The 22,855-nt window shown below is 42.6% G+C and overlaps 1 protein-coding gene across 16 annotated transcripts in view; it reads left to right on the top strand.

The window, feature by feature from the left end:
• The window catches only part of RBFOX1 (RNA binding fox-1 homolog 1), a 1,151,565-nt gene that overhangs the window by 505,757 nt on the left and 622,953 nt on the right, over positions 1–22,855 (top strand). The window contains exon 1 of one of the 16 annotated variants that reach the window (XM_066197703.1): positions 1,031–1,216. The exons of 14 other annotated variants lie outside the window; for them this stretch is intronic. Coding sequence is in view for 1 of the 2 variants with exons in the window: in XM_066197693.1 (XP_066053790.1) it covers positions 22,224–22,262 (39 nt within the window). In the remaining variant the exon portion in view is untranslated. Of the gene's footprint in view, positions 1–1,030; positions 1,217–22,198; positions 22,263–22,855 lie in introns of those variants that run through there. One more of the 16 variants, XM_066197693.1, reaches the window with a different exon arrangement.

The following is a 22,855-nucleotide window of genomic DNA, read 5'->3' as shown; positions in this document are numbered from 1 at the left end:
AACCTAATGAGTTCTGTAGGTCCCCTCTGTGTTCCTGCAGCCTCTGAGGATAGTTTCATGACTTCAATTATAAGTTCAAGACTGGAAAAACCATTGAAATACATTATAGTCAGACAACCCTTCCAGTTATTTGAATGTGTGTTTGGAATGATTTTATAATTTAAGTGTTTTCTCAGCCAAAGATCAAGGAGCGCTCAGTTTGGATTCTGTGTGGGGATGGGCTTTCCTTTTAATCTCCAGCCTTAATCAACCTTCGTGTCTTCTGCTTCCCACAGTAATTGTGACCTGGAGTGGGTTGATACTGTTCTGTTGATATAATTAATATAATAATATGATCAAAAATAAATATCATTAATAGGAGAGTATGGTACGGGCCACAGTATTTATTTGCTGCTTTTTTTCCAGCATTCCTAAGTTCAGCTGAACACAGAGAAGGCAGTTTTTCATTCATTTTTGGAGTGAATTTGGGTGTTGATATAATGGAGAAACACTGGAGGAAAAACCCATTTACATGAGAATTCAGGAGCAAATGAAACAAAGCTAACCGCATCCTCATTATTCTATTTGAATGCAGCGTGCCAGCCAACTCTGCCATTTGGTGGAAGGCCTTATTAATGACTCCTAAATGAGCAGACTTGGGGATGGTGATATTATCTGTGATGCATTATTGAATCAACAGAAATAAAGCTGCTGTCATTAGCCTAATTATTTAGATATGCTGGAAGAGAATGACTATTTTAAGTGCAAATCAGCTGCAGTTAGCAAGCAACTAACCAAATAAATAAGGGAGGTGGGATAGCAAGGCAGTGACTCACCGGAGCAGGCAGGGAAAGTGGAGAAATGCAAGGAAGAAAATCGCTGAAGAAAAATTATTATTGAAGAAAACCACTCAGGGTGGCATTTCTCGCTGTTCCAGGTACATCAGAGGGCAAAGCTGCTCCCTGAGTGGATAATGGTGATATTTTTTATTGGATTTTAGGTGTTTTTTTTTTTTTTTTTTTTTTTTTTTTTTTTTTTAATTTTAATTCTCCTGCTTTGCCAGAACATCTGTCTGAAGTGAACTCTGAGCCTGTGCTGGAGCAGCTTTGCCAGTGGTTATTGGTGCATCTGTGAGTGCTGAAATTACCCACAGATGGGCTGGCTGTGCTCACTGGGATTTGGCTGCTCTGCTGCCCTTTAGTGGAACAACCTGGGACTAGAAACCAGTGCCCATAAGGTAAAATAACTCTTCCTGTTATGAGTTAGTGGGGGAAGAAAAAAAAAAAAAAACAAACCAAAAAAACCAAAAAAAATGAGAGAGAGAAGGAAACTAAATTAACTTCCTGAAAAATACTTGTCAACTGTAGTTGAATAACAGCTAATTTGAATGTCAAGTTTTCTCATTAATCCCTTGATTAAAATAATTTCCTTTTTATAGCCAAAATACTTGCATAAATATAGAAAATATAATAATGTAGAAGTTATATTTAAAACCTTTTTTCTGAGGTTAGATGTGTTTGTAATTAAGTCTGTCTGTCAGAATAAAATAAGGGTTACAGGCATCTCCTCATAGTTGTATGAAGGAATCTGTCTTCATGCATCATTTTTCCCTCATTAGCTCTTAAAATAAGGAAAAAAATAGTTGTGGTTTTTTTTATTGCTTTGGGTTGTCATTGAGGTTTTTTCTTGATATCAGTGTAAGACCAGGAAAAAGAGAGTGATAGCAGGAAGTCTGTATTGTATAACAGACGAGGAAATTTTAGAATTAGATTTTCCTTTAGTGTCTATGACTTCACAGTTTGCTGATAAATTCACTTTTCTATTTCGTTATGGTTTGTATGACTTCTGATATCTGCAAGATTTTATGCAATTTCATCCTCCTTCTATATTAAGTGATTGCAGACTGGGAGATCATCTGAGCGAGGGGGAAAAGGGAGTCCTTTGCTCTGAGTGCTCAAAGAGAGACAAAAAAATCCCCAGAACCCAAACAGAAACAAAGCTTCCTGCAGTTCCACCGAAGGTTTCTCCTCAGTGCTACAACCCTCATGTTAATTCTCAGTTCAAAATCATCTCCTGTGAATGTTTATCACCCATTAGAATTCATCCTCTGTTATATTTACAGCAGAAGACTTACCTGGTGTGAGTACATTTACTTATCCATGCTTCTTGTTGGGTTATTATCGAAGGGTTCTTTAAACTGAATTTTCTGCTCTTTCTGAAATTCACTTGGAAAGTCCTATCAGACTTTTTCATATGCACAGTGCTAAATGTGTTTCAAGCAGAAAAGCACTGTGCTTCCCACCTTTAGTTGCTAACAGGTGCTCACGGACTACAATTTTTGTTTTTAATGAGGGCAAAGGAGCAGTTGTTGAGCCGGGAGAGCGTTTCTGTTGCAGTGACATCAGAGAAGAATTAAAATGCCAATAATGTCAGGATTTTCTCAGGTCTAGTGTTAACAATTCGATGGTGTTAAACATGCTGAGATAGACGTGGTGATTTGTACTTCATTTCTCATTTCAGTGGCTTTATGTTGCTCATGCTTTGGCATAAGAGGCAAATTAAATGATATTTCAGCTGAGAGATTTGCATGTGTCTTGATACCAAAGTAGTTTCCTTTCTGGAAAAGTTTAACCTACAGCAGAATTGTAATGCTCAAAATATACCAAAGAGAAAGCACTGAGCAGAGTCCTTATGAAACCATTGCAAAGTTGATTAATGTTTCATGGAGTTTATTTACAATATGTATAATAGAATTTTGCATAATTCAAAAGCATGCTATTTGATCGTGCAGTATTTATTGAACTAAGAGTTTTTATAAAATGCATAAACAAATATATCAAGCCAATGGTAGAAGTACTCCAGGGTAAAGTACATCAGCTGTCTGAGAACTCTCTCTAAAGTGCTACTCGAGATTCTCAGTGTGCAAATGCCCTGTACACAATGAGCCTTTAAAACACATTTTCATGTTTGAAGTGATCCCTCTATCCTTTAGTACAAAAACTATTTTTTTTTTGGAGTCACAATGATTGGAGCCTTTAGGGCATAAATAGGCACCACATGAAGATTTATGCAAGTCCGCAGTAAATCCTGGTTCTTGGGGGGGTTATTCTTGCACATCTGCAGTTTGAAGATTCAGTCTTTTGGGAGTCACTCGCCCTTCCCCTGCAGGGGGGTGTGGGATGTCATCAAACACATTCCAGAAAGAGCCTTTGTCCAGACAGAGGGACACTGATTTTCCCTGGGCTTTTCAGTACTCTCTGGGATACCATTGTCTTGATCATCCAGGTCCTGGTCTGGTTCTGTCAGGGATGTTGTTCATGTGAAGGGAGCCTGCCACAAACCCATCTGCAAAGGCAGTGGGCTAAGCTTGTAAAAACTGAAAAGTGTCTTGAGAGAGAATATTCCTTTTCAGGTCTTTCCTTTTCTTTTAATATCAGATTTTTCTTTGTTTAGTTAATGACATGTAATCATTGCAGCAGCCTGTGAAACAAGCATTGTAACATCTGCGCATTGTTCACAAGCCATTGTTGCTGTGTGCAGAAGAGAAAAACCTCTCCCACTGACTTCTCCCACCTCCCAGTCTGGCACAGGGCTGTTGGACAGGAGACTGACAGAACAGAAAACAACCTTAGAAAAACTGGTAATTGATAATGAGAAGTTAGATTCAAACTTGAATTAATTTGGCAATCCCAGCTCTTTGGCTGCTGCTGCTTTTAAAAGTTTTGGAGGTCTGGTTTATGTGTGGGGTTTTGTGTGGTGTTTTCTTTGCCTGTCAAGTTTTCCCAAATGTCATGGGTTTATTTCACATCCCATCCAATCTCCTCGCCTCATCCAGTGTTTCTGTCAGGGAATATCTCTGTGGTGCGGTGGGCATGAAGCAAGCAAAACCAAAAAGAAAAAATGTGTTATTTGTTTTTGTCATTTGGAAGATATTTAAGAATTCCATTGCCTGGAAGAGAAACAGCAGAATTAGCAATTAGTCAGTTTTCTTCTTGTTACGTCGAATTCTGTAACATGACATCTCCAAGTGTCCTCATTCTGTAATGATATGGGGACAGTGACAAATTACTGTCAGTGTTTAACTTCCAAACCTATGTGTTATTGTTTATTAACCCTTAAAGGCCTCTGATTCAGCAGCAGTATAGAGGCTTGCATGTGAAAATAGAAGAGGAGCCCCAGCACAGATCCCAAATCTTCCAATGGTCCGGCTATAGACCCTCTGTGACTGTGCAGTGCTTTTAAGGAAGAACAGGCTTTAAATGTAAACTCTGGTTGTGTCACTAGAATCATGATTTATAGAGATTATGGAATCACAGAAGTGTTTGGGTTGGAAGAGACTAAGAGCAGGGACACCTTCCACTGTCCCAGGCTGCTCCAAGCCCCGTCCAGCGTGGCCTGGGACACTTCCAGGGATCCAGGGGCAGCCCCAGCTTCTCTGGGCACCCTGTGCCAGGGTCTCCCCACCCTCCCAGTGTGGGATGGTGTCTTCTGTAAAACTGATAAGAAAATGCAGCTGAGGAGAGTGAATTTTAGGAGGGACCACAAATGTAGTGGAAAAAAACCCCAGTTATATTACTGAAAAAGTAAAAGAGAAAGTGTCTGTTAGCACGTGAGAAGAGGCAGCAGTGTGCCTCCATGGCAGGGCCGCTGGATGGTGATGGTGTGTGCGCTGCTGAGGGGTGCTGCTGGCTTTTGCACTGGGTCCCACTCAGCTGGAGCTCTGGGGCCAGCCTGGCCTCCCCAGGACAAGGTGATGTGGCACTGCCTAACCTGGAGGGCAGGAGGAGGCTCAGGGATCCTCCTCAGTGTGCCTGAGGACCTGGGGCAGGCTGCCAGGACCTTTCACAGTGCCTGGTGACAGAGCAAGGGGCCCTGGGCACACGGGGCACGGGGTGGCACCGGGGGGTTCCCTCTGCTCAGGGGACATTTCCCACTGTCAGACTGGCTGCACTGGGGTACCCGGACAGGTTCTGGGCTCTTGGGGCTGTGCCAAAGCTGGATGGACACTGTCCTGGGCAGCTCTAGGTGTCCCTGCTTGATGTCCAGAGCTCCTGTCCATCCTCAGCAGCCTGAGGGTTCATTATGCAACAGTGCCAGTGTCAGAGGTTCATGTAACTTCTTCAGGCCTCAGCCTCTTCCTACAGCATCATTAAACACTTCAGCAGAGAGGCAAGAAAAGAAAAGGAGGGGAGAGAATATTACTTTACAGGGAGTAATGATTGACATAATTAAATTAGCTGAGAGTCATGCCCTTTCATTTATATCAGCAACTGCCCGGTGTGATCTCCAAGCATTGCAGGCTCCTACGTGTTGATACATGTTGATAACATCTGTGCCACAACAGTTAGGGAATTTTGTCTTTTCCTTGTGTGGGGGATGAACTGGGAATTTAAATGAACAGAAAATGCCCTAAACCAGACAACAAATGCACAGCAAACTTCCTAATAGCAAACATCATTTAGTGCCAGGGAGAGGTTTTCTCTGTTGGAGATCTTAAAAAAAAAAGTAAAAAAAATAATAATAATAATAAAAAAATTAGTCCTGCTCTATCAAGGACAGCAGAAATCAAATGTGAACCTATCTTGGAGCGATGGAATGGAGCAGTGAAATCTCAAGGTGCCTTTATTTAAACACTTGTCTAAAGACAAGGTTTAGGATTCTTTTAGAAATTTGCATTGTCAGCTGAATGCATTGAAAAAATAACATTCCCATGCAGAACTGAGCAGGATATGAACTATTTTAAAACAGAATAACCTTATCTAAAAAAACCCAACTGACAGCAAACAAAAAACCCCACAACCCAAAACAATGTGATCACTGCAGCCCGGTGTAGCCAAACTGATTTGTTCTTTGCTTTTCCTCCTCTCTACCTCCACTCCTTGGCAGTAACACTTCTCTGAAAAAGAATTTTCACTCTGCTGCTGTCCTTGCTGTGCTAATCACCTGTATCTGAAAATACATCTTCAAAATTGTTTTACTCTGACAGGTCAGCAGATAAAAGCTGGATACCAGGGGGTAAATGCACTCACTAATAGACTTTCTTTCTGTAACCTAAGCAATATTCCAGGAAAAAAACTTGGGTCATCATTGGTGTTAGGTTTGAAAATATTACTGGAATATGAAGTCCTGTACTTTGTTGCTGAAGATGAGATTTTTTTTTTTTTTTTGATCTTAGGTTCTGGTTTTCCTGTCTCTCAGTTAATTTATGTGATAATTACCACCACAGTTGACTGACCAAAATCTTTAATGATAAAACTATAGGAGCCCAGGCACCATGGTGGGAGAGAGCTATTAGAGCCTCTACGTGTGAGACACACAGAGCGATTTTGCCTTCTCATATTTCCCTTCAGCACAGAGTTACTCGGTGGAAATTCAGGTGTCACAAAACGCTGCCTGCTCCTCCATTCCAGGTGGGGCTGGGTTTTTGTGCCTGGCTGTAGCATTTCCATCCTGCTGATCCCACCAGTTTGTGCGGTATCACACCCTCCAGATGGGAGGTCAGAGCTCTGCAAACAGCGGCTGCTCTGCTCTCCGAACAGGCTGGGCAGTGTGAGCTCTGGAACGTGCTGAGTTATGCTGATGTGCACAAAAGGCAGAGCTGGCCGTATTTCCATCTTTTTCACACTTGATGGCTTATGGTCTAGCAGTGCTGTGCTATATATTATCTGTAAAAGATGATTTCCCAGGTTGAACTTAAGCATTATTGAATTATTGATGCATTTTAAGCATGCATTAATGGCTTGGATGTGAATTTCTATATTTAACATTACCACTAATAATCTGGGCTTGCTTAGGAAAGAGTGTGGTCAATTATTTTTCCCATTATCTCATGTTTGTTTCAGTAAAAACATGATTTATAGTCATCTGGTTTATTGAAATATGGGGGTTTTTTGGCAATTTTAGTATTGTAGAACAGAATGTATTTATTAATTGCCATGACCTGAGGATGACTTGAATCAAAATGTTGTCCTTGCTAATAGCTGAATGCCTGCACACCAGAAAAACAAAACCGAAAAAACCCCAAACCTCAAAAGGATCTTTGAAACCATTGAGCCATTGGTTGTTTCAGAGCAGTAACATCACAGCTTCAACAAAAACATTCTTCACTGTGGAGCCTGGATCTAAAGCATCCAGAATCTCCCAGTATGCTCTACTGGAGCTCAAATAATGCTCTTGGTAATAAAATCCTGCAACAGGCACGAGTATAAAAATGATATTATTTTTACTGTTGGCTGGATCAGGCAGCTTCTGTGACTGGAAATGAATTGAGTTTTGTGGAGTTAGGTTTGTGTGCATCAGCTGGCCCTAATGTGATGGACTGGGCAAGTGTGGGACCACTGTGACCAACATTTAGGAGGAGAGCACTGGAAAGGGCAGCCCTCTATCCGAGACACTGCCTTGGGATCTCATACAGCATTAGGAAAGGCAGGAAAGAGCTGCTGCAGCCTCCTTCCCACTCCTAGGAGTGGGATTCTTTTTCTCCTTTAAAAAAAAAAAAACAACCAAAAACCAAAAAAACCCCAACCTTGAAATCTTGATTTTCCACAGCCAGTCAGGGGCTAGAAAATTGATTGGCAACACTGATACCAACGTAAGTTTGCTTTTAAAAATCAACAATCTATTTCCAGCAGGCAGTGCACGATAGCCAAGGTTTCAAAAGCAGAGTGCCAGGAGGATTCTCATGCCCAGGCCAACAGCAGGGAGAGCTTTCTTTGAGACACTTCATGAGACAAGTGGTGTCTCTGGCACCAGGGCTTGTCCTGATGCCAGAAACCTTTCTGTGACAACAAGGCATGGAATTTCCCTCCAGCCTGGCATCTAGCTGGATTTGCTGTGTGGTAGGGACAGCCAGTTAAATAATACAAAGTGATTTTCAACAAGTTTAACACACCTTATCTAGGTGATATCCTCTAGGACCATTCTGATCCCTTGGCTGCTTTTTAGTGATTTTTTTTCCCTGTGTAAAAAAATCGCACTTTAGTCTTAATGAAACACTGTTCTCTCATCACTGAGGATGGGATGTTGACTTGTGGAACCAGACTCCAGCATGTAAAGCCAAGGGACAGATGAGCTATTTTAATGTTCCCTGGAGAACTACTGCTCTGAACATAGGCTGCAGGTAGTAAAAGCTGGTGGGTGTCATTTTGGACAGAGGGAAAACCCCCTTTGATTTCTGTTATTCTTGGGGCAGTGATTACAGGGGTGCTCAGTCTTTTCTTTAAGTCTTGGCACTTCCTAGCTAATTTCTGGTTTTAAAAAAACTTAAAAAACAAAATTAACAAAGCCAGCTCCACCACAGCATAACAAGCCCGTCTACTGCAACTACCAACCTCACTGGCCTTGAGAATAAATCCCCTGGTACATTTTTTAACCCGAAAATGAATTTTACAGTTGCAGCCCTTTCATTAAGCTTACAAATGTGATCCCCACCTCCCATTGCCCGCCTTCTATACAGATGAAATGTCATTTGAAGAAAGAGATGAAATTTGGTACCTTAGGAAAACATGGTGCTAAGGAGATGTTTCTGGTACATTCTTCGTGTTCTCACTGGGGCTGGTAACTTTTAATACTCCTTGTGAGAGAGGCATCAAAGCCTGATGGATGAAACGAAAAGAGAGGGAGAGAATGAGCTCAATATTGTTAGAGCTGGCTTTTTCTTGAGGCTGTTTTCACACTTCCTCAGGCAATAAGATTTAAAAAAAACGTAGTCTCTAACATGAAGCCCACTACTGGAGTCTGATAAGATAAAGCTAGACAGGCCAAGAAATCTTTATTTCTCTGCAAAGTTATTTGTTCATATCTCATGTCCACAGATTAAAGGAGAAACTGATCTTGCTTTCAGACAAAGAATTTGTACAATGCTGATTGTCAAGCATGGGTTAATTTGCTGAGTTCTTTCTCCTGCTCAGCGAGTGGAGTGTTTTTGTTGTGGGGCTTTTTTCAGGTTTACATGAAAATATGTCTTCATTCTGCTTTGAAGTTTTTTTTACACATGAGTATGAAAACACATACTAGAAGTATTTCTTAGCTATGCAGGCACTAATCTAATCTTACCACTTCAGTTTGCAAGATAATTTATTTCCTCTTTCATCACTGGGTCTTTAAAAATAAAAAGGGAAAAAGGAGATAGGAGACAAGACTTTGCTAAGCTGAAAGAACATGAAATTTTTTTTCCCCTCCTTGTCTTCCTAAATATGCCTAAGTAATCCTCTGACAGGAGAGATGCCAGGGAAAAGTGTAGAAATACCTATGTAATGACCTTTGCTATGAAAATTAACGTGTGCCTCCTGCACCTGTTCAGAAATGGTTTAACATTCTTCTGCCTGACTTCAGAAACACTGGGTAATTAAACAGTGCTTTCAGTGAAGGTCAACTCTGAATTAGTAGTTCATTAAATTATTTGTCATGCTGAATGTTACTCCTGGTCACCAGGAGTGGTGAATTCAAACAAAGAGCAGAGGAATGTCGTTTCTGTGCTCTCCTTGCTGGGGAAATTGGTGTCTGAGCTGTTAGGTCACCCAGCAGGGAGGAGCCCTTGTGCCCAGCACAGAAAATCCTTGTTTGCACAGGGATTGGTAGAGGTGGCAGGCTCAGAACCATCTCAGAATAACATCTCTGAAGACTGAGTAAGAGCTGAATAAGAGCTGCCTGCTGTTATTTCAGAATATGCATGCAATAGCTCAGTTGTCTCTTCAGGCCCTGGAAAATGAGTTTGTGTTGGCAAGGATTTCTCTTGTAGTGTCACACCTTTTACACCAGCTACAGGGAGGGCCCGTGCCTTTTTATTGTAATTTTATGGGGTTGTAAAAGTTTGAGATGGAACAAATTATGGCTTAGACATCCCCAGATCTAAAGCACCTGCTGAAACAAGCCCAATTATGAAATGGATAATTAAAACCGACTGTAAATACTGCAGTGTGTCCTGGGATGGGAAGCACTTGGCATCAGATTTCTCTCAAGTGAGAGGCAGCAGTGTATTTCTGTGAAGGTCTGATCTGGCTGTTCTCTCTGGCATTTTCAGCACTGGCCCGCAGCAGTTTTTCCCCATAAGGATGGTGGCTGGACCCTAATGTTCCTCCTTGAGCCTGCAGCATCCACAGCTGTAAGGAAACGAGGTGCAGGCACAATGTGCAGTCTGTTTTCTGTCCAGATTACACACAGATTACACACGCTCTTTGGCTCCTTTAGTACTTGAGTGGGGCTTCCATTTAAAATCAGTGGGAATTTCAGATTATAACCTGCACTAATGCACCCTCAGTCTGATCAGACACTCTGGCAGGTGCCAGGACATGCCCTGGAGTCTCTGAGTCCGTGGCAGCAGACCCAGAGCATGTCCCAGTAGTCTGTCTGTCCCTGTGTCCCTCTGTCCTTGGTCCTGGCTCTGCCCTTGCAGGGACACAGGCAGGACGCACTGGGGTGTCTCTGTGTGGTAAATATTACAGGTAATAAGGCTTTTAGAAAGCTGTGAAAGCAGGCCTCAGAAAGAGCAGAAGAATTTAGAATTAGTCGTCATTGCAAAGTTTGAAAGCGGGAGCAGTTCCAATGGTATAGTAAGCAAGGACATGAAACAATAGAGTGAGTTTTAGGTTTGGTTAGGATCAATTTAAAGCTGTAGAAAAATATGCTTAGTAAGATGGTAAAAAGTTTAAAGCCTAATAAGGGAATATTGTTTATTGTTAATGGAAAGCATACAGGTAAGTATTGTTTGAAGTAGGTGTATGTGTGCTTTCAGTGATTGGCTAGAACAGTTGTCTGTGAGCTTTAGCAATATGGTATTGGCTGGAAAACTTCTAAAATTCCTTAGCATCCCTGCTCCCCTCGGGTGTGCCTGGATTAAAACTGAGCCACAAACAGCTGTGAGACCTCTGCAATATTTATCATACTGTACATATGATGAAACTCTGCTGTTGGTAATTGCTAGGAGATGAAACCTTTCCAAAGGCACAGTTAGTGAATAATAATGCCCTGCTCTCCTGAGGAGGGGATGTCAGGAGAGCTGGGGAGGGAAGAGGGAGGAAAACCTTTCACTGTTCAGGGGCTGTGATACCAGGAAAAACCTCATCATTTGTTCAAGGCACCAGCGCAGGATTTTTGTGGGCCAGATCAATCTCCAGCTGCTCTGCGAAAGGGAATTATTCTAGGACAGTGCATGTGAAACACTCCAGGTCTGACCCTTGGGCTGCTCTTGAGGGGTCTGGCATTTTTCCTTGGACACTTTTTTCTGTGGTATTTACAGAGGGAAGGAAGAAACCTCTGCACTAAGGAGATGCTGATGTTGTTACATTCTTGCCACCGGTCCTAAAGCTGATCCTGCCCCCTTTGGTTCTCCGTGAGTGTCAGTGCAGGTTCTCCCTGCGCCTTTCAGGAGGAAGGACAGGAATTTTGCATTATCCTGGCTCTGCCCCTCTGCATGGAGGGATTTCTGCCAGCACTCCTTGTTCCCCTGCTGTTTCCTGTTACTCAGTGTCAGTCACAGGCTCAGGAGGGATGCAGGAGCCTTCAGCAGGTGTGACACCTGCCCTTGGGGATGGGCTCAGGACGGGCTGCCTTCAAATGCCCTGCCTAGAAAATACATTAAACAGGGCAGGACAAGCCAAGTGTGCATTTTATAGAAAATTCAATCTCTGTCCAAAAAGACAAGGTGGGAGAGGAGTCTTGTGTTGACAACCCCTGGTAGAGTGAGGTCAGTGGGGACAGGAGGGAAAGGTTTTTCCACCAGAGCACAGGGACAGCTTGGAGGCTGTGGGGTATGCTTGGGTCAGGGAACTCTGCCACAGGCAGCAGAATCCTTGGAAAGATTGGTAATAGCAGACTGCCAGGGCCAGATTAGGATTTTTCTGTCCAAACTGCAGTGGGATGGAGGCTCTTGGTGCACTCAGATTGTCCTGGCAGCTGAGGTGCTCTGAGACCATCACCCACAGGGGAGCTGCTGTGGGTGGCAGCCCAACAACTGCAATTTGTTCCTCTGTACACAAAGAATATAAGGTAAAGATCAACTGTTGACTCTTTTTCAATACCCTGTGCTCATGTGTAGATGGTAGCATAGTCCAAACCCCATGTGGCCCTAATATTTTTATATTTATTATTCATATGTGTTTCAGGAAGCCCACACAGAATAGACAAGGGAGTAAGTAAAGAATGCCACATAGTTGAATGGGAAGGCCAATAGATGTATAACTTCTTTCTGTCTGGTTTCTTGAATAAGAATAGTTGCATTTTATTAATGTATATTTAGACAGAGATATATCCCCACACTAAATCAATTGCTTTTGGAAATAGTATTCAAACAAAGTAGAAAAGGGTATTTTAGATGGTCGAGAAAATGGAAACTTCAAAAAAGTCTTTGCAAGGCTCACTGAAGAGATATTAAATTTTCTGTGGACTTTGCAAATTTATGTCCGTTAGAAACTCCCAAACTCCAAATGACTTCTAAATTATATATCCTGTGAGGGTAAAATAAAAACCCAAGTTTTCATTTATATATGTTAAAATTACAGCTGAGATCCATGATTTTATTGTAGTGCCTCAATCCCATTAACATTAAGAGAAGTCAGATATTAAGATATCTTTGTGGAGAAATCCTACAAAATGAGGTTTTTAATGGACAATTTAATGAAAGCAGTGCTGTGTGTGCAACAGCTGAAAAAAAAAAAAGGCAGGCAAACCCCTGGAAAAAATAGAGCAAAGAGGGAGAGGAAACAGTTCTGAAGATTTGGTATGTTATGAAATCAATTTAGGAAGGAGAAATACTGAGTGAGCAGACTGAGGAGGACACGGGAGTTTGTGCAGCCCCTCTGTCTGTGGCTGCTGGGGTTAATTCCACCAGGCAGGGGTGTCCTGGACATCAGCCCTGCTGGGACTGGGCTTGTCCTGAGCTGGGATTTCACATCTGCCACTCTCATCCCACTGCTGCTGCTCGCTGGCTTCAAGAGAAAGGAGAGCAGGCAGCAATCTGTGAGTGTCAGGTAACATCTGCTACCTAAAAAATCACCCTGAGTGCTGTATTGTAAAATTATAATTGAAATACCTCACAGTATTCCATAAAATGGCCCTATTATACGTGTTATATAAAAATGCAGGCAAAGGGTTTCCTGAAATATGCTTAATGAAAATGAGGAATATACTGACTTTGAGAGGCAGCTGGGAGAAATGTTACCATAGAGAATTTAATCCTTCTATTCTGGGTTTGCTGTTGGTTGTCTGCAAGCCACCACTGGCAGGGGAGCACTGCTGTGATTTCCTGAGCAGCACTGATGTTCCCGATGTCTTGGACACAGTTTTTACATAAGGGAATGCTCCGGGAACAGCCCTGTGCCCTGGAGGGAGAATGAGAAAACTTTGCTGCCAGTAACAGTTGTTGTCTGCAAGGCCAGAACGAGTCAATGTAGGAAAGTACACTTGCTTGTGTGATGTTCTTTATGCTTCTGACTGTATTTCTAAATTCCCTGAAAAAGGTTCCTTGAAGAAATTCTGGGATTGCCTGGGAAGAAGAAAAGTTTTGCTGTATTTTTTTTTTCAGGAAATCCTCTTGTGATTAATCTCTGTTTATACTTGAAATTTCTGTTCCCAGACAAATTTTCCCCGTGTTAAAGAAATGAAGGAAAGAACAGAATGTCTGAAGAAGACAGCAAACACACACCTAAAATAGCAATTTAGTTGTGATGGTTTTGTGCTGTGCTTACATCCCTGTTTCCAAGAGCTGATTTGATTCTCTAGCAGTTTGTTCTTGGAAAACCCAGCATGTTTAGGAAGGCATTGACTCATGGCAGAGCTAAAACTGACAACAGTTAAATGTAACTCCTTCCATTAACAGTAATGGAATTCATGTTGTATTATTATCATGGTTGGAAAGCCTGACAATAAAGAAAAAAAAAGGAAAAAAAGAGAAAGCACTGCACAGCATTGATTTATATGGTTTTTATGTTGAGAACATGTGTTGGTGATCCCAGCTGGACTATAAGGGGCACAGGCATTCCATTGCCAAGATTTAGGTGCCATTTGAAAGTCCAAAATCAGGTTTTGAGGCAAGGATTAAAGTTAAATCTTGACAATACACAGAAAATAAAAATGTGTAATGAAAAGAAAGAAAAGATACTAGGGAGAAGTCAGGACAAAGGATTTCTTTAATATCAGAAATCCTTTATAGAATAAAGAGGGAAACAATAAAATATGTTTAAGTCCGAGGGGGTGGTTGATGTCAGGCAATGGGAGAATTTCTTATGAATTTTTAGGTTGCACACTGAAAATTCACAAGCTCAGCTGCTGAGAGCGTGGTGCTGATATCACCAAGGTCATGGATTGGGCTGTGATGATGCACTGAGGAGTTGGACTCAGAAATCCCTGTGGGTCCCTTCCAGCTCAGAATATCCTGTGAAATCCCTCTCAGGGGTGGCTGTGCTGTCTGGGCAGAAATGCAATGGCTGCAGCTGAGCCCACGGTGGCCGATGCAAAGAAAACTGAGTGAAGAGCTTGAGAGCAAAGGAGGATAATATGGCTTGGGCTGTGAGCTGGTAAAAAGGGTGGGCTTGGACTGTGAACAAAAAAATTATTTGCAACAAATGGGGTCATTCCCAATGGAAAGATGAGAAGAGACTTATTTTCTCCAGCTCAGCCTGAGATGAGTCCAGGGGTACAGGATACTGTGGTGCAATCTTGACTTTGAATTGGACCCAAGAACAGTAATAAAACCAAAATTGTTCAAATCATTTAAGGAGAAAAATCCCTTCTGTGCTCATGCTCCCTATTTAAATTTCCTTAAAACAGCATTTCCCTCTTCTACCTGTGCTGCTGAGTTTTTAATACATCTATTTAAATGCAAATTTTGACTTTTGGTCTGTAATCACAAAAATGTTTGACACATAAATTTTTATCAGCAATGTAATTTTATAGAGAAGCAGTAATGGAGTGGTAGGCCACAAATACCAGGGTGATGCATTGCTCACCCTACTGCGGTGTGGGGAAGTGCCTGCTCCAGTGTCAGCTGATGGGAACAATTGTTTCCTCAGTGCTCGACTTATTGAGATGCATGTGGTGCTCTAGAGAACTTTTTGACTGTACTTGGAGTGTTTGCTTGTCTACCAAAAGCTCCCTGAGGACCATCATTTCTTTGTGTGCTCTGAATTGCTGGGATGGCAGTCCTGACAGCTGTATCTTCAGGAAGGGAAGGGTTTTTTCCCAGCCTAGCATTTTCCTCCTCTTCTCAGTGGGTTTATTGCCTGCGTGGGGGATGTTTTACCAGCGTGGTGTCAAATCCAATGCAGGTTACTCTTTGCTTGCTGCTGAGTGGCTTTGTCTCAGTTTGGAAAGCCAGGTGTCTGCCAGGGAAAAGCTGGAGCTTCCCTTGGAATGGAGAATGTAAACCCTCTCCCTCTGAATTATTATACTTTTGAAATTAAGGGGCTTTTAGGCAAAGATATGGGAATAGGAATAACAGTTCTTTACTAGGAATATTAAAAATGTAGTAATACAACAAAAAAAACCCCAAACAAACAAAAAAGGAAAAAAACACTGACAAAGTCAGAACATGACCTGACACCCTGTTGGTCAGTCCAGTTAAGTCCTCCTGCAGTGACAGATGTGGTTCTGTTGGAGCAGAGATGATCCTGTAGAAGGGTGCAGTTTTCCTCTGAAGGTCCAGTGGTGCTGAGCTGGGTCTGGTCTTCCTCTGGGAATCCAGTGCAAACAGGCTGTCCTGTTATTCTGAATCTCAGGTTTTATCCAGGTAGGAATGCTGGGCTCCTCCCCCTGGCTGGAGCATCTCCCAATGGGATGATGTAATTGTATCAGCCGTGCAGTGAGCCTCGATGGCCCATGAACAGCAGATATCCCCTGGAGGGAGGATGGGGGGTGGGAGAGATAAAGAACACTGCCCCACCTGGTTTAACAGCTGCCCCATTAACAGAACACACCTGCCCACTGCCCCCCTGGAGTTATGAGATAAAGAAAAAACATCTCTTCAAACAGTTTCAGAAGACAGGAATAGAATACATCCTGCATTTGCAACCCAAGACAGGTTTGTATTTCGTCTTTCCCCACGGCCATTAGACAGTCTGGCCCTGGCTGGGGTGTTGGTGGCCAGCAGCCCTGGTGTCCCTGCCAGGGCCACAGCTGCTGAGCAGGGCCACAGGTGCCACAGTGACAGAGCTCCAGCTGCAGCAGGCAGGGCAGGCTTGCCAGAGCTGTTCTCCTGTCTGTGTGCTGTGATTGCTGCTGCAGCAGTCAGTGCTGCCCGGGGCAGTCAGGGTTTGGCACAGCTGGGGTGGCACAGCAGCCGTGGCTGCAGTGCCACAGACTCTGCCCTGGGAATCACAGAATATCCTGAGCTGGCAGGGACCCACAGGATCATCCAGTCCTACCCCTGTCCTTGCACAGACACCCCAGCAATCCCACCCTGAACCTCAGCATTGTCCTGGAGCTCTGGCAGCCTCGGGGCTGGGCCCATTCCCTGGCGCGCCTGGGCAGCGCCCAGCACCATCTGGGGAAGAACCTTCCCCTGAGATCCAGCTGAGCCTGCCCTGGCGCAGCTCCAGCCCTTCCCTGGCTCCTGTCCCTGTCCCAGAGCAGAGATCGGAACTGCCCCTTCACTGCCCCTCATGAGGATGTTGAGGACAAGTGTCAGGCTCCTCCAGGCTGAACAGACCAAGTGCCCCAAGCTGCTCCTCGTGACTTCTCCAGTCCCTTCCCCATGCTCATGGCCTCCTCTGGATGCTCCAAAGTGCACCCAGAACTCGAGGTGAGGCAGCGTTAGGACGCACTGTTTTCCAGTTTGTATTGGTGCCAGGCATGAGAGGAGTGTTGATCCCAGTCTTGACTTCTGAGGGATCAGTAATATCTGAACATAAATTCATTTTAAAGAAACACTGTACCCATACAGTGAGCCAAGTCTGTGCCTCCCTGTGATATCAGGCTTGTATTTACTTAATTCTAGCATTGAGTGAATGTAGGTGGCTGCTTTCATTTTACTTAGTGTTTAAAATGATTCTTATATTATGGCAAGGATCAATATGAAATGTCAGACATTTTATTGTACTTACAGTTAGAGAAGATAACACACCTTAGGTTCTGCACATTCTGCATTTTATGTTCCCTAGATACCCTGGCATTAATTACATACTTCAGATTGCAAATGACAGAGGATCTGAAGGGCACTGTGCTACATTTTCATTCTCATCATCTCTATCTATTTTCTGAATTTAGACAGGTTACAAAGTACTGTTGAAGACTTGAGCAGTATTGAAGCCATTTAAAAAATAGCAATAACATATCCAGTCTATCAAGTAGTCTGGTTCCTCACTATTTGTCAAAGGACAAGAAATTTGGAGAGGAGGAAAATCTTGAACCAGAAGCTGTTTGACAGCATCAAGAGTCTGGAGAAATTATTTCTTACCCACTGCACTCAGTGGGTTCATTGTTGATTTCCCTGCTCACTGAAATGTCCTGGGGCCTGTTCCATTGCCACTCATCTCTGCTGACTGGGTTTGCTTTGCTCTGCTAAGATCTGTTTATTCACTGCTGCTAAGGTTGGGCTGGGCTGGATCATTACCTAACTGTTCAAGTTTAACCAACTTTTGGTGCTGAAATGGCTTTTGATGAAACACCTTTCAAAGTTTTGAAAATACTTGGCATTGTCTTCCCTAAAAACCTGAGATTTGAGTTCAGCCGTCATCATATTTTTAGTGAGATTAAGATTTTGCTCTCTTTTCCCGTCTCTGTTGGTGTTGTAAGAACACTCACGTTATTTTTAGTCCATTTCTGCTTTATTCATGTGCAAGAACCACAAATGTCCTGAGTATATCTGTGAAGTGCTTTTGAAGTGCTTTACTTTCCAAGTGCTTATGTAATTTGCTGGACACTAATGTTTGTTTAAATGTTTGCATATTCAAAAATAATTTGGTTTTGTATATTCAGAAACACCACACTAGTGGTTTTAACTCCTCATTCTGGTCAACCTTCTTCCTCTTAACCAGTAATCAAATTTCATAGTGTAGTCATGCTATTTTTATAATAATTTTGACACTTGAAATTGATTGCAAGCTTGATCAAGATGTGTGTTCAATACACATCTGCACAGACCAAATTTCCTACAGAAAGTTGTGATCAGTATCAGCCAGATTCTCTTTATTAGTGCTGGCCCTTTTTCAGTTTTTTTTATCCCTGTTATGGCCTTAGTTTTTGGGTATTGTCTTCGCCAGTCTGGATCTTGAGAGTTTGTGTCCTCAAGTCATCGAAGCACAGGGATATTGGTCTGCCAGTTTGGAGCAGCATCTGGAACATCCCCTGCACCTCTGAAAGTCCAGGAGGATTTTCAGGTTCCCATGAGTCACTCCAGGACACCAGCTTTGATACAATCAACCTTCCTGACCCTCCTTGTCATGTTTTGCCTTTTACATTACCTGATTATTCAGCTTAGTGTGTAGTAAACACTTCATTAGTAATTTTGGTCATGGTGTATTTGTAGAAGGGATGGAAGTGGGGGAAATGGGCTCGCAGTAGCTAAAGCCAAACTAGGGGTACAGCCCAGATGAAATTCAGGAGAAGAGAAATCCCAAGGAGAAGAGAGAACTATTGTCTATTAGCAGTTTATCCCCTATGGTGACCTGTGCTGAACGTGGAGAAGGGGAGGCCTGTTACTGCCAAGCGCTGCAGGAAGTTCTCTGTGCTGATCTTTGGCTGCAGAGGAAGCAGGGCAAAAATGGAACATGGAAAGGGAGTCTGGAGGTGTCAGCTTCAAGCTGTAATACAGTGTTTCAGAATCATTTTAAGGTATTATATATTTGCTGTCATGCATTAAAAAAAAACACACCAAACAAACAAAAAAACAAACAAACAAAAAAACCAAAACAAACAAACAAACAAAAAAACAAACAAACAAACAAAAAAAAAACAACAAAAAAAAAACAACCAAAAAAAAACCCCCCACAACTTTTCAATGTTTTATTTCAGATGGGAAAAGTACAGGAAAATAGATGGTGAAACTTGTATCAGCTGCTGTATGAGAGGACAAAACACATATCAAATGTTAGGTTCTGGATGCAGATTTGTGGTGCCAAGCTCTGGTTCAAGCTGGATTGCTTGCAGGCAGGCGCATGTAAACAAACCACTCACTGTTTGATCCAGTGCCTGGGGAATTCCTCTGGATGGAATCAGCAGCTGGCCAGAGGAATGGAGCAGTGCCAGTGAACTCTTCATGGCTTCACAGGGCTCAAAGTTCCTCCTGATGGGTGGCAGGGCTGAAAAGTTTGTGAACCCCACAATGTCCTGTGACCCAGAACTGGTGGTTTGAGATTCGTGTAGATCAAGGCACTCCCATTAAATGTGGGTCACATCAGGTCCTGCATGGAAGAGGCTTCTGCACTGTTGGGATCCTGAACTGCAAATAAAGGAGCAAGAGGAGAAAAGGAATAGAAATAGGTGTATTTCTTCCTCTTTCGTTGCTGGATTTATGCCCGTTTGGCAGACCTCAGTTGTTTTTACAATTACTGCACTTGTGCACCTCTCAACTGGACTTAGTAGAAGTTCACTAGGTAGAAGTAAAGTAGTGCTTGCTAGGCAAGCCAAAATCCAAAATAACAGCAGGTCTGAATACAGACCCAACATTTTTAAAGAGAAAAATCTAAGAAATAAAGCATCTACTTTTACTTTAGTGTTAGGACTATTATAGCTATAAATCCGAATTCACTGCCATTACTCATCTCTCTAAGGTGTTGATTTTATAAAAGTGATGCAAGGGAAAAAAACCCACCCAAAAGTGAATTAAAATCTAAATCTTAAGTTATCCCACAAATGTTTGCTATTTATACTGTCCATCTGTCTATGGTGCCTGACAGATAATCAATATACTCTTACTAAAAAAAAAAATAAAATCCTATTTCTGTGGAGAAACACAGCCCTGAGCCCAGCTAGAAGTTCCTGTAATACCCAGGCAGCTCTCTGAGCATAGCTGCATTTGTAGAGTGGTCTGAGAAATAAGGGCAGATGAAGATTTTCTAATGACTGAATAGTCAAATAGTTTGATTTGAAAGCAAGAACGAAACATCTGCTTCCTAAACTCTGTGTTCTTGGGCAAGGCTGCTTGGGGCTGCAAGGAGTGGGCAGTGCTGCCTGCTCTTGGTTGCACTAACACTGATTTATTTGTGTTTTCTGCGTGGGGGAAATGTTTGCATTTTGCTGCTGAGGTTTGGAAGAAATTCAGGTTTTCTTGCTTGGTGATCAGCAAGCTGTTGTGTGGAGCTCAATTATGACGGTTCCAGTTTTTCCCTCCTCGCGGGCCTTTCTGTTGAAATTTGGGGCTTTTCAGGGGGCTGGTTTCAGTGGGAGGTTGGTGCTGTCTTTTGGTGGAAAGAATGCCTAAACTCCAGCTCCTGCAGATGACTCATGTGTCACAGCTAATCAGAGTCACAGTGGTTCTTCATACATCTGATTATCTATGTTTGTAGCAGGCTTATTTTCATTAGGGAAGCAAACTCTAAAGCTGTAATAATCCAGTAAATTATTATGTGCAGTTGTGTAGATGTGAGCTGAATTTTTTTTCTCGTCATCAAAGAGAAATGGTCAGTGCGATGAAACAAATTCTACTTGTAGTGCAACTCCATAGACAACTAAATATGAAAAAAGGAAACATTTTTTTCTCATTTACTTTTCAGGTTTTGCAGAATGGTATTTTTTGTCTGTTTTTCAGCTCATGATAAACTTCCATGGTAGAATCTTCCAGTTAAATCAGAAAGGTTTTTTGCAGGTCTTTGAAGTACAAGCCTTTATCTTGTTTGGGATGTGTGGCTCTTCTTAGCAAGTTAATAGAATCTACCTCCTGAGACATTACAGGCTAAAATGTAAAATAAATGCATTATTATTGCATTAAATCTCAGAAAAAAAAATATGGCCGGTTTGGAAATAAAAGTTCTGTTATTGAGTGACTTTTCAGGGTTTTGAGGGTTCAGCCAAAACAAAATTGAAATAGTTCTAATGAAAAAACCTGCAGCATGCAAGTTCTATTCAGCCCTATTTAGTTCTCTTAGTGAGGCATTTTTAATCTCTTCAAAGGTGAGCTTGCGAGTTAATTGTTGATTTTGTTGGTTTTATTAGCACACCCACATAATGAATTTTTGACCTGCTGAAAGAACAGGGAACAAGTTCAGTTTGGATTTTCAGGAGTGCCACGTCTGTGCAGTTGTTCTGCTTTGGCATTGTGGGGTGTAGAGCTAAGAGCAGCCCACCTTCAGGACTCTGCACTGCCACCAGTGCTGTGATAGCAGTGACTGCATGATCAGCTGCTTTAACCAGGTTTATAGTGAGTAGAAGTGCTGGGGTACATTAAAAATGGGCGTAAAAGCAGAGGGGAAGGAGATGCCTTTGGCTGGTGGCGTGGAATAAATCCCGTTGGTTTTGATAGTTTAGCTGTAATTGATAGCACTTTGTGCAGCCATCAGAAACCCACAGGGGCGTCCAGAAGTTACCTGTAAGTGGCTGGGTTTGCAGAGGGAGACGTTTTTTCCCTGCCCTTTGTCACTGGCTGTGCGAGGGGTGTCTGGTGGCTCTGTTGCAGGTGTCTGTGGTGTGCAGCCCCTGGCACCTGCATCCCTCGTGCCCCTGCACATCCCACGCCCCTGGCAGGCTGCAGAGGCAAACCATGAGCAGCAGCTTCTGCTTTTATTCTTATCCTATTGGCACAGAGAAAATGCCCAAAATACCTCATGCAAAACAACAACAAAAGAACGTGCCTAGAATGTTTAGTAACTCATCTTGCAATTAGAAATTTGCTGGTCATCGTCCTGCCCTGGGACAGATTTCAGAGCACTGATTAAAGCCAGAACGGAAGAGACGTCGTCTTTTAAAGTCATTCTGCCCAATCATTTAAATCAGTTTAAAGGGCTGTTCACACAATTCCAGAAAATACTGTTTGCGTCTTTTCCCACCGTTCCCAGATTAGGAAAAGTTATTGCTCATGTCTCAAGGAAAGGACTGTGAGTGCTGTGAGAGAGCAGCAGCTCCCTGCACAGACACACGGCAGCGGTTCTGCATGAGAAACAGCGCCGAACTTCGCAGGAAGAGTGTTTTGAGCAGGACCAGTTGATAAGCACTCCAGAATCAATATTTCATGTTATTCTCCTATACAAATATAACACTGATAGCGGCAGCACTACAAGAGGCTGGAAACAAGTCAATGTCACAGGCAGTTGGCATTCAGGCTGCATGTCCAGCAGGCAGCTCCTGCAGCCCTCGCTGTGCTCTGGGCAGGGCACCGTGTGATGGAGTGGCAGCACCAGCCATGCTCACAGCAGCTCTGGGTAAGTCCTCCCAACCTTCTTCCCCCTTTACTGGAGCCACACTGGGACATTTCTGTAGAAAGGCTGATGCTGAGGTTTTTTTCCTCTTTTCCTTAAACTGTGTTGAAAGGATTGATTTTAATGCCCTGAAATCAAAATTTTGTTACTGATCTTGGAATCGACCAACCGCAAATATTTTGCTCAGGGAATTAACTCTGGTTTTGAATCAGATAATTCTCTCACAATAAAGACACTGGAAATTCCCTGTGAGGAGGATCAACGCTCTTTGGCATTTATATGTTTTAGTTAGAGGATGTAGCAATGGGAAGACAGAATAATGAATTGCCAGGAAGGCAGGGAAGTTAGAGGAATATAACTGCTGCTTATGCCTATTATTGTTGCAGGTTTTTGACATTTAAAGGGGTTTGCAACCCTTCTCTTATCAGAGCTAATGCCAGACAATCAGTCGCCCTGGCACAGCAGTTCTGTGCCTCACTGTTAGTAATGCTGCTGATAATTGATGTGCAGCAGCAGAATTTATAAATGAAATTAGCTCCCCAAAGTTTAAGTATGGCTGTGATTGAGGCAGTAATGATAGAGTTCATGCAAGTAGG

Source organism: Chamaea fasciata, unplaced genomic scaffold (genome assembly GCF_029207755.1).
Source record: "Chamaea fasciata isolate MVZ Bird 193981 ecotype frontalis unplaced genomic scaffold, bChaFas1.0.hap1 SCAF_16, whole genome shotgun sequence".
Lineage (NCBI taxonomy): Eukaryota > Metazoa > Chordata > Aves > Passeriformes > Sylviidae > Chamaea > Chamaea fasciata.
This window is presented reverse-complemented; position numbering and strand designations above follow the sequence as displayed.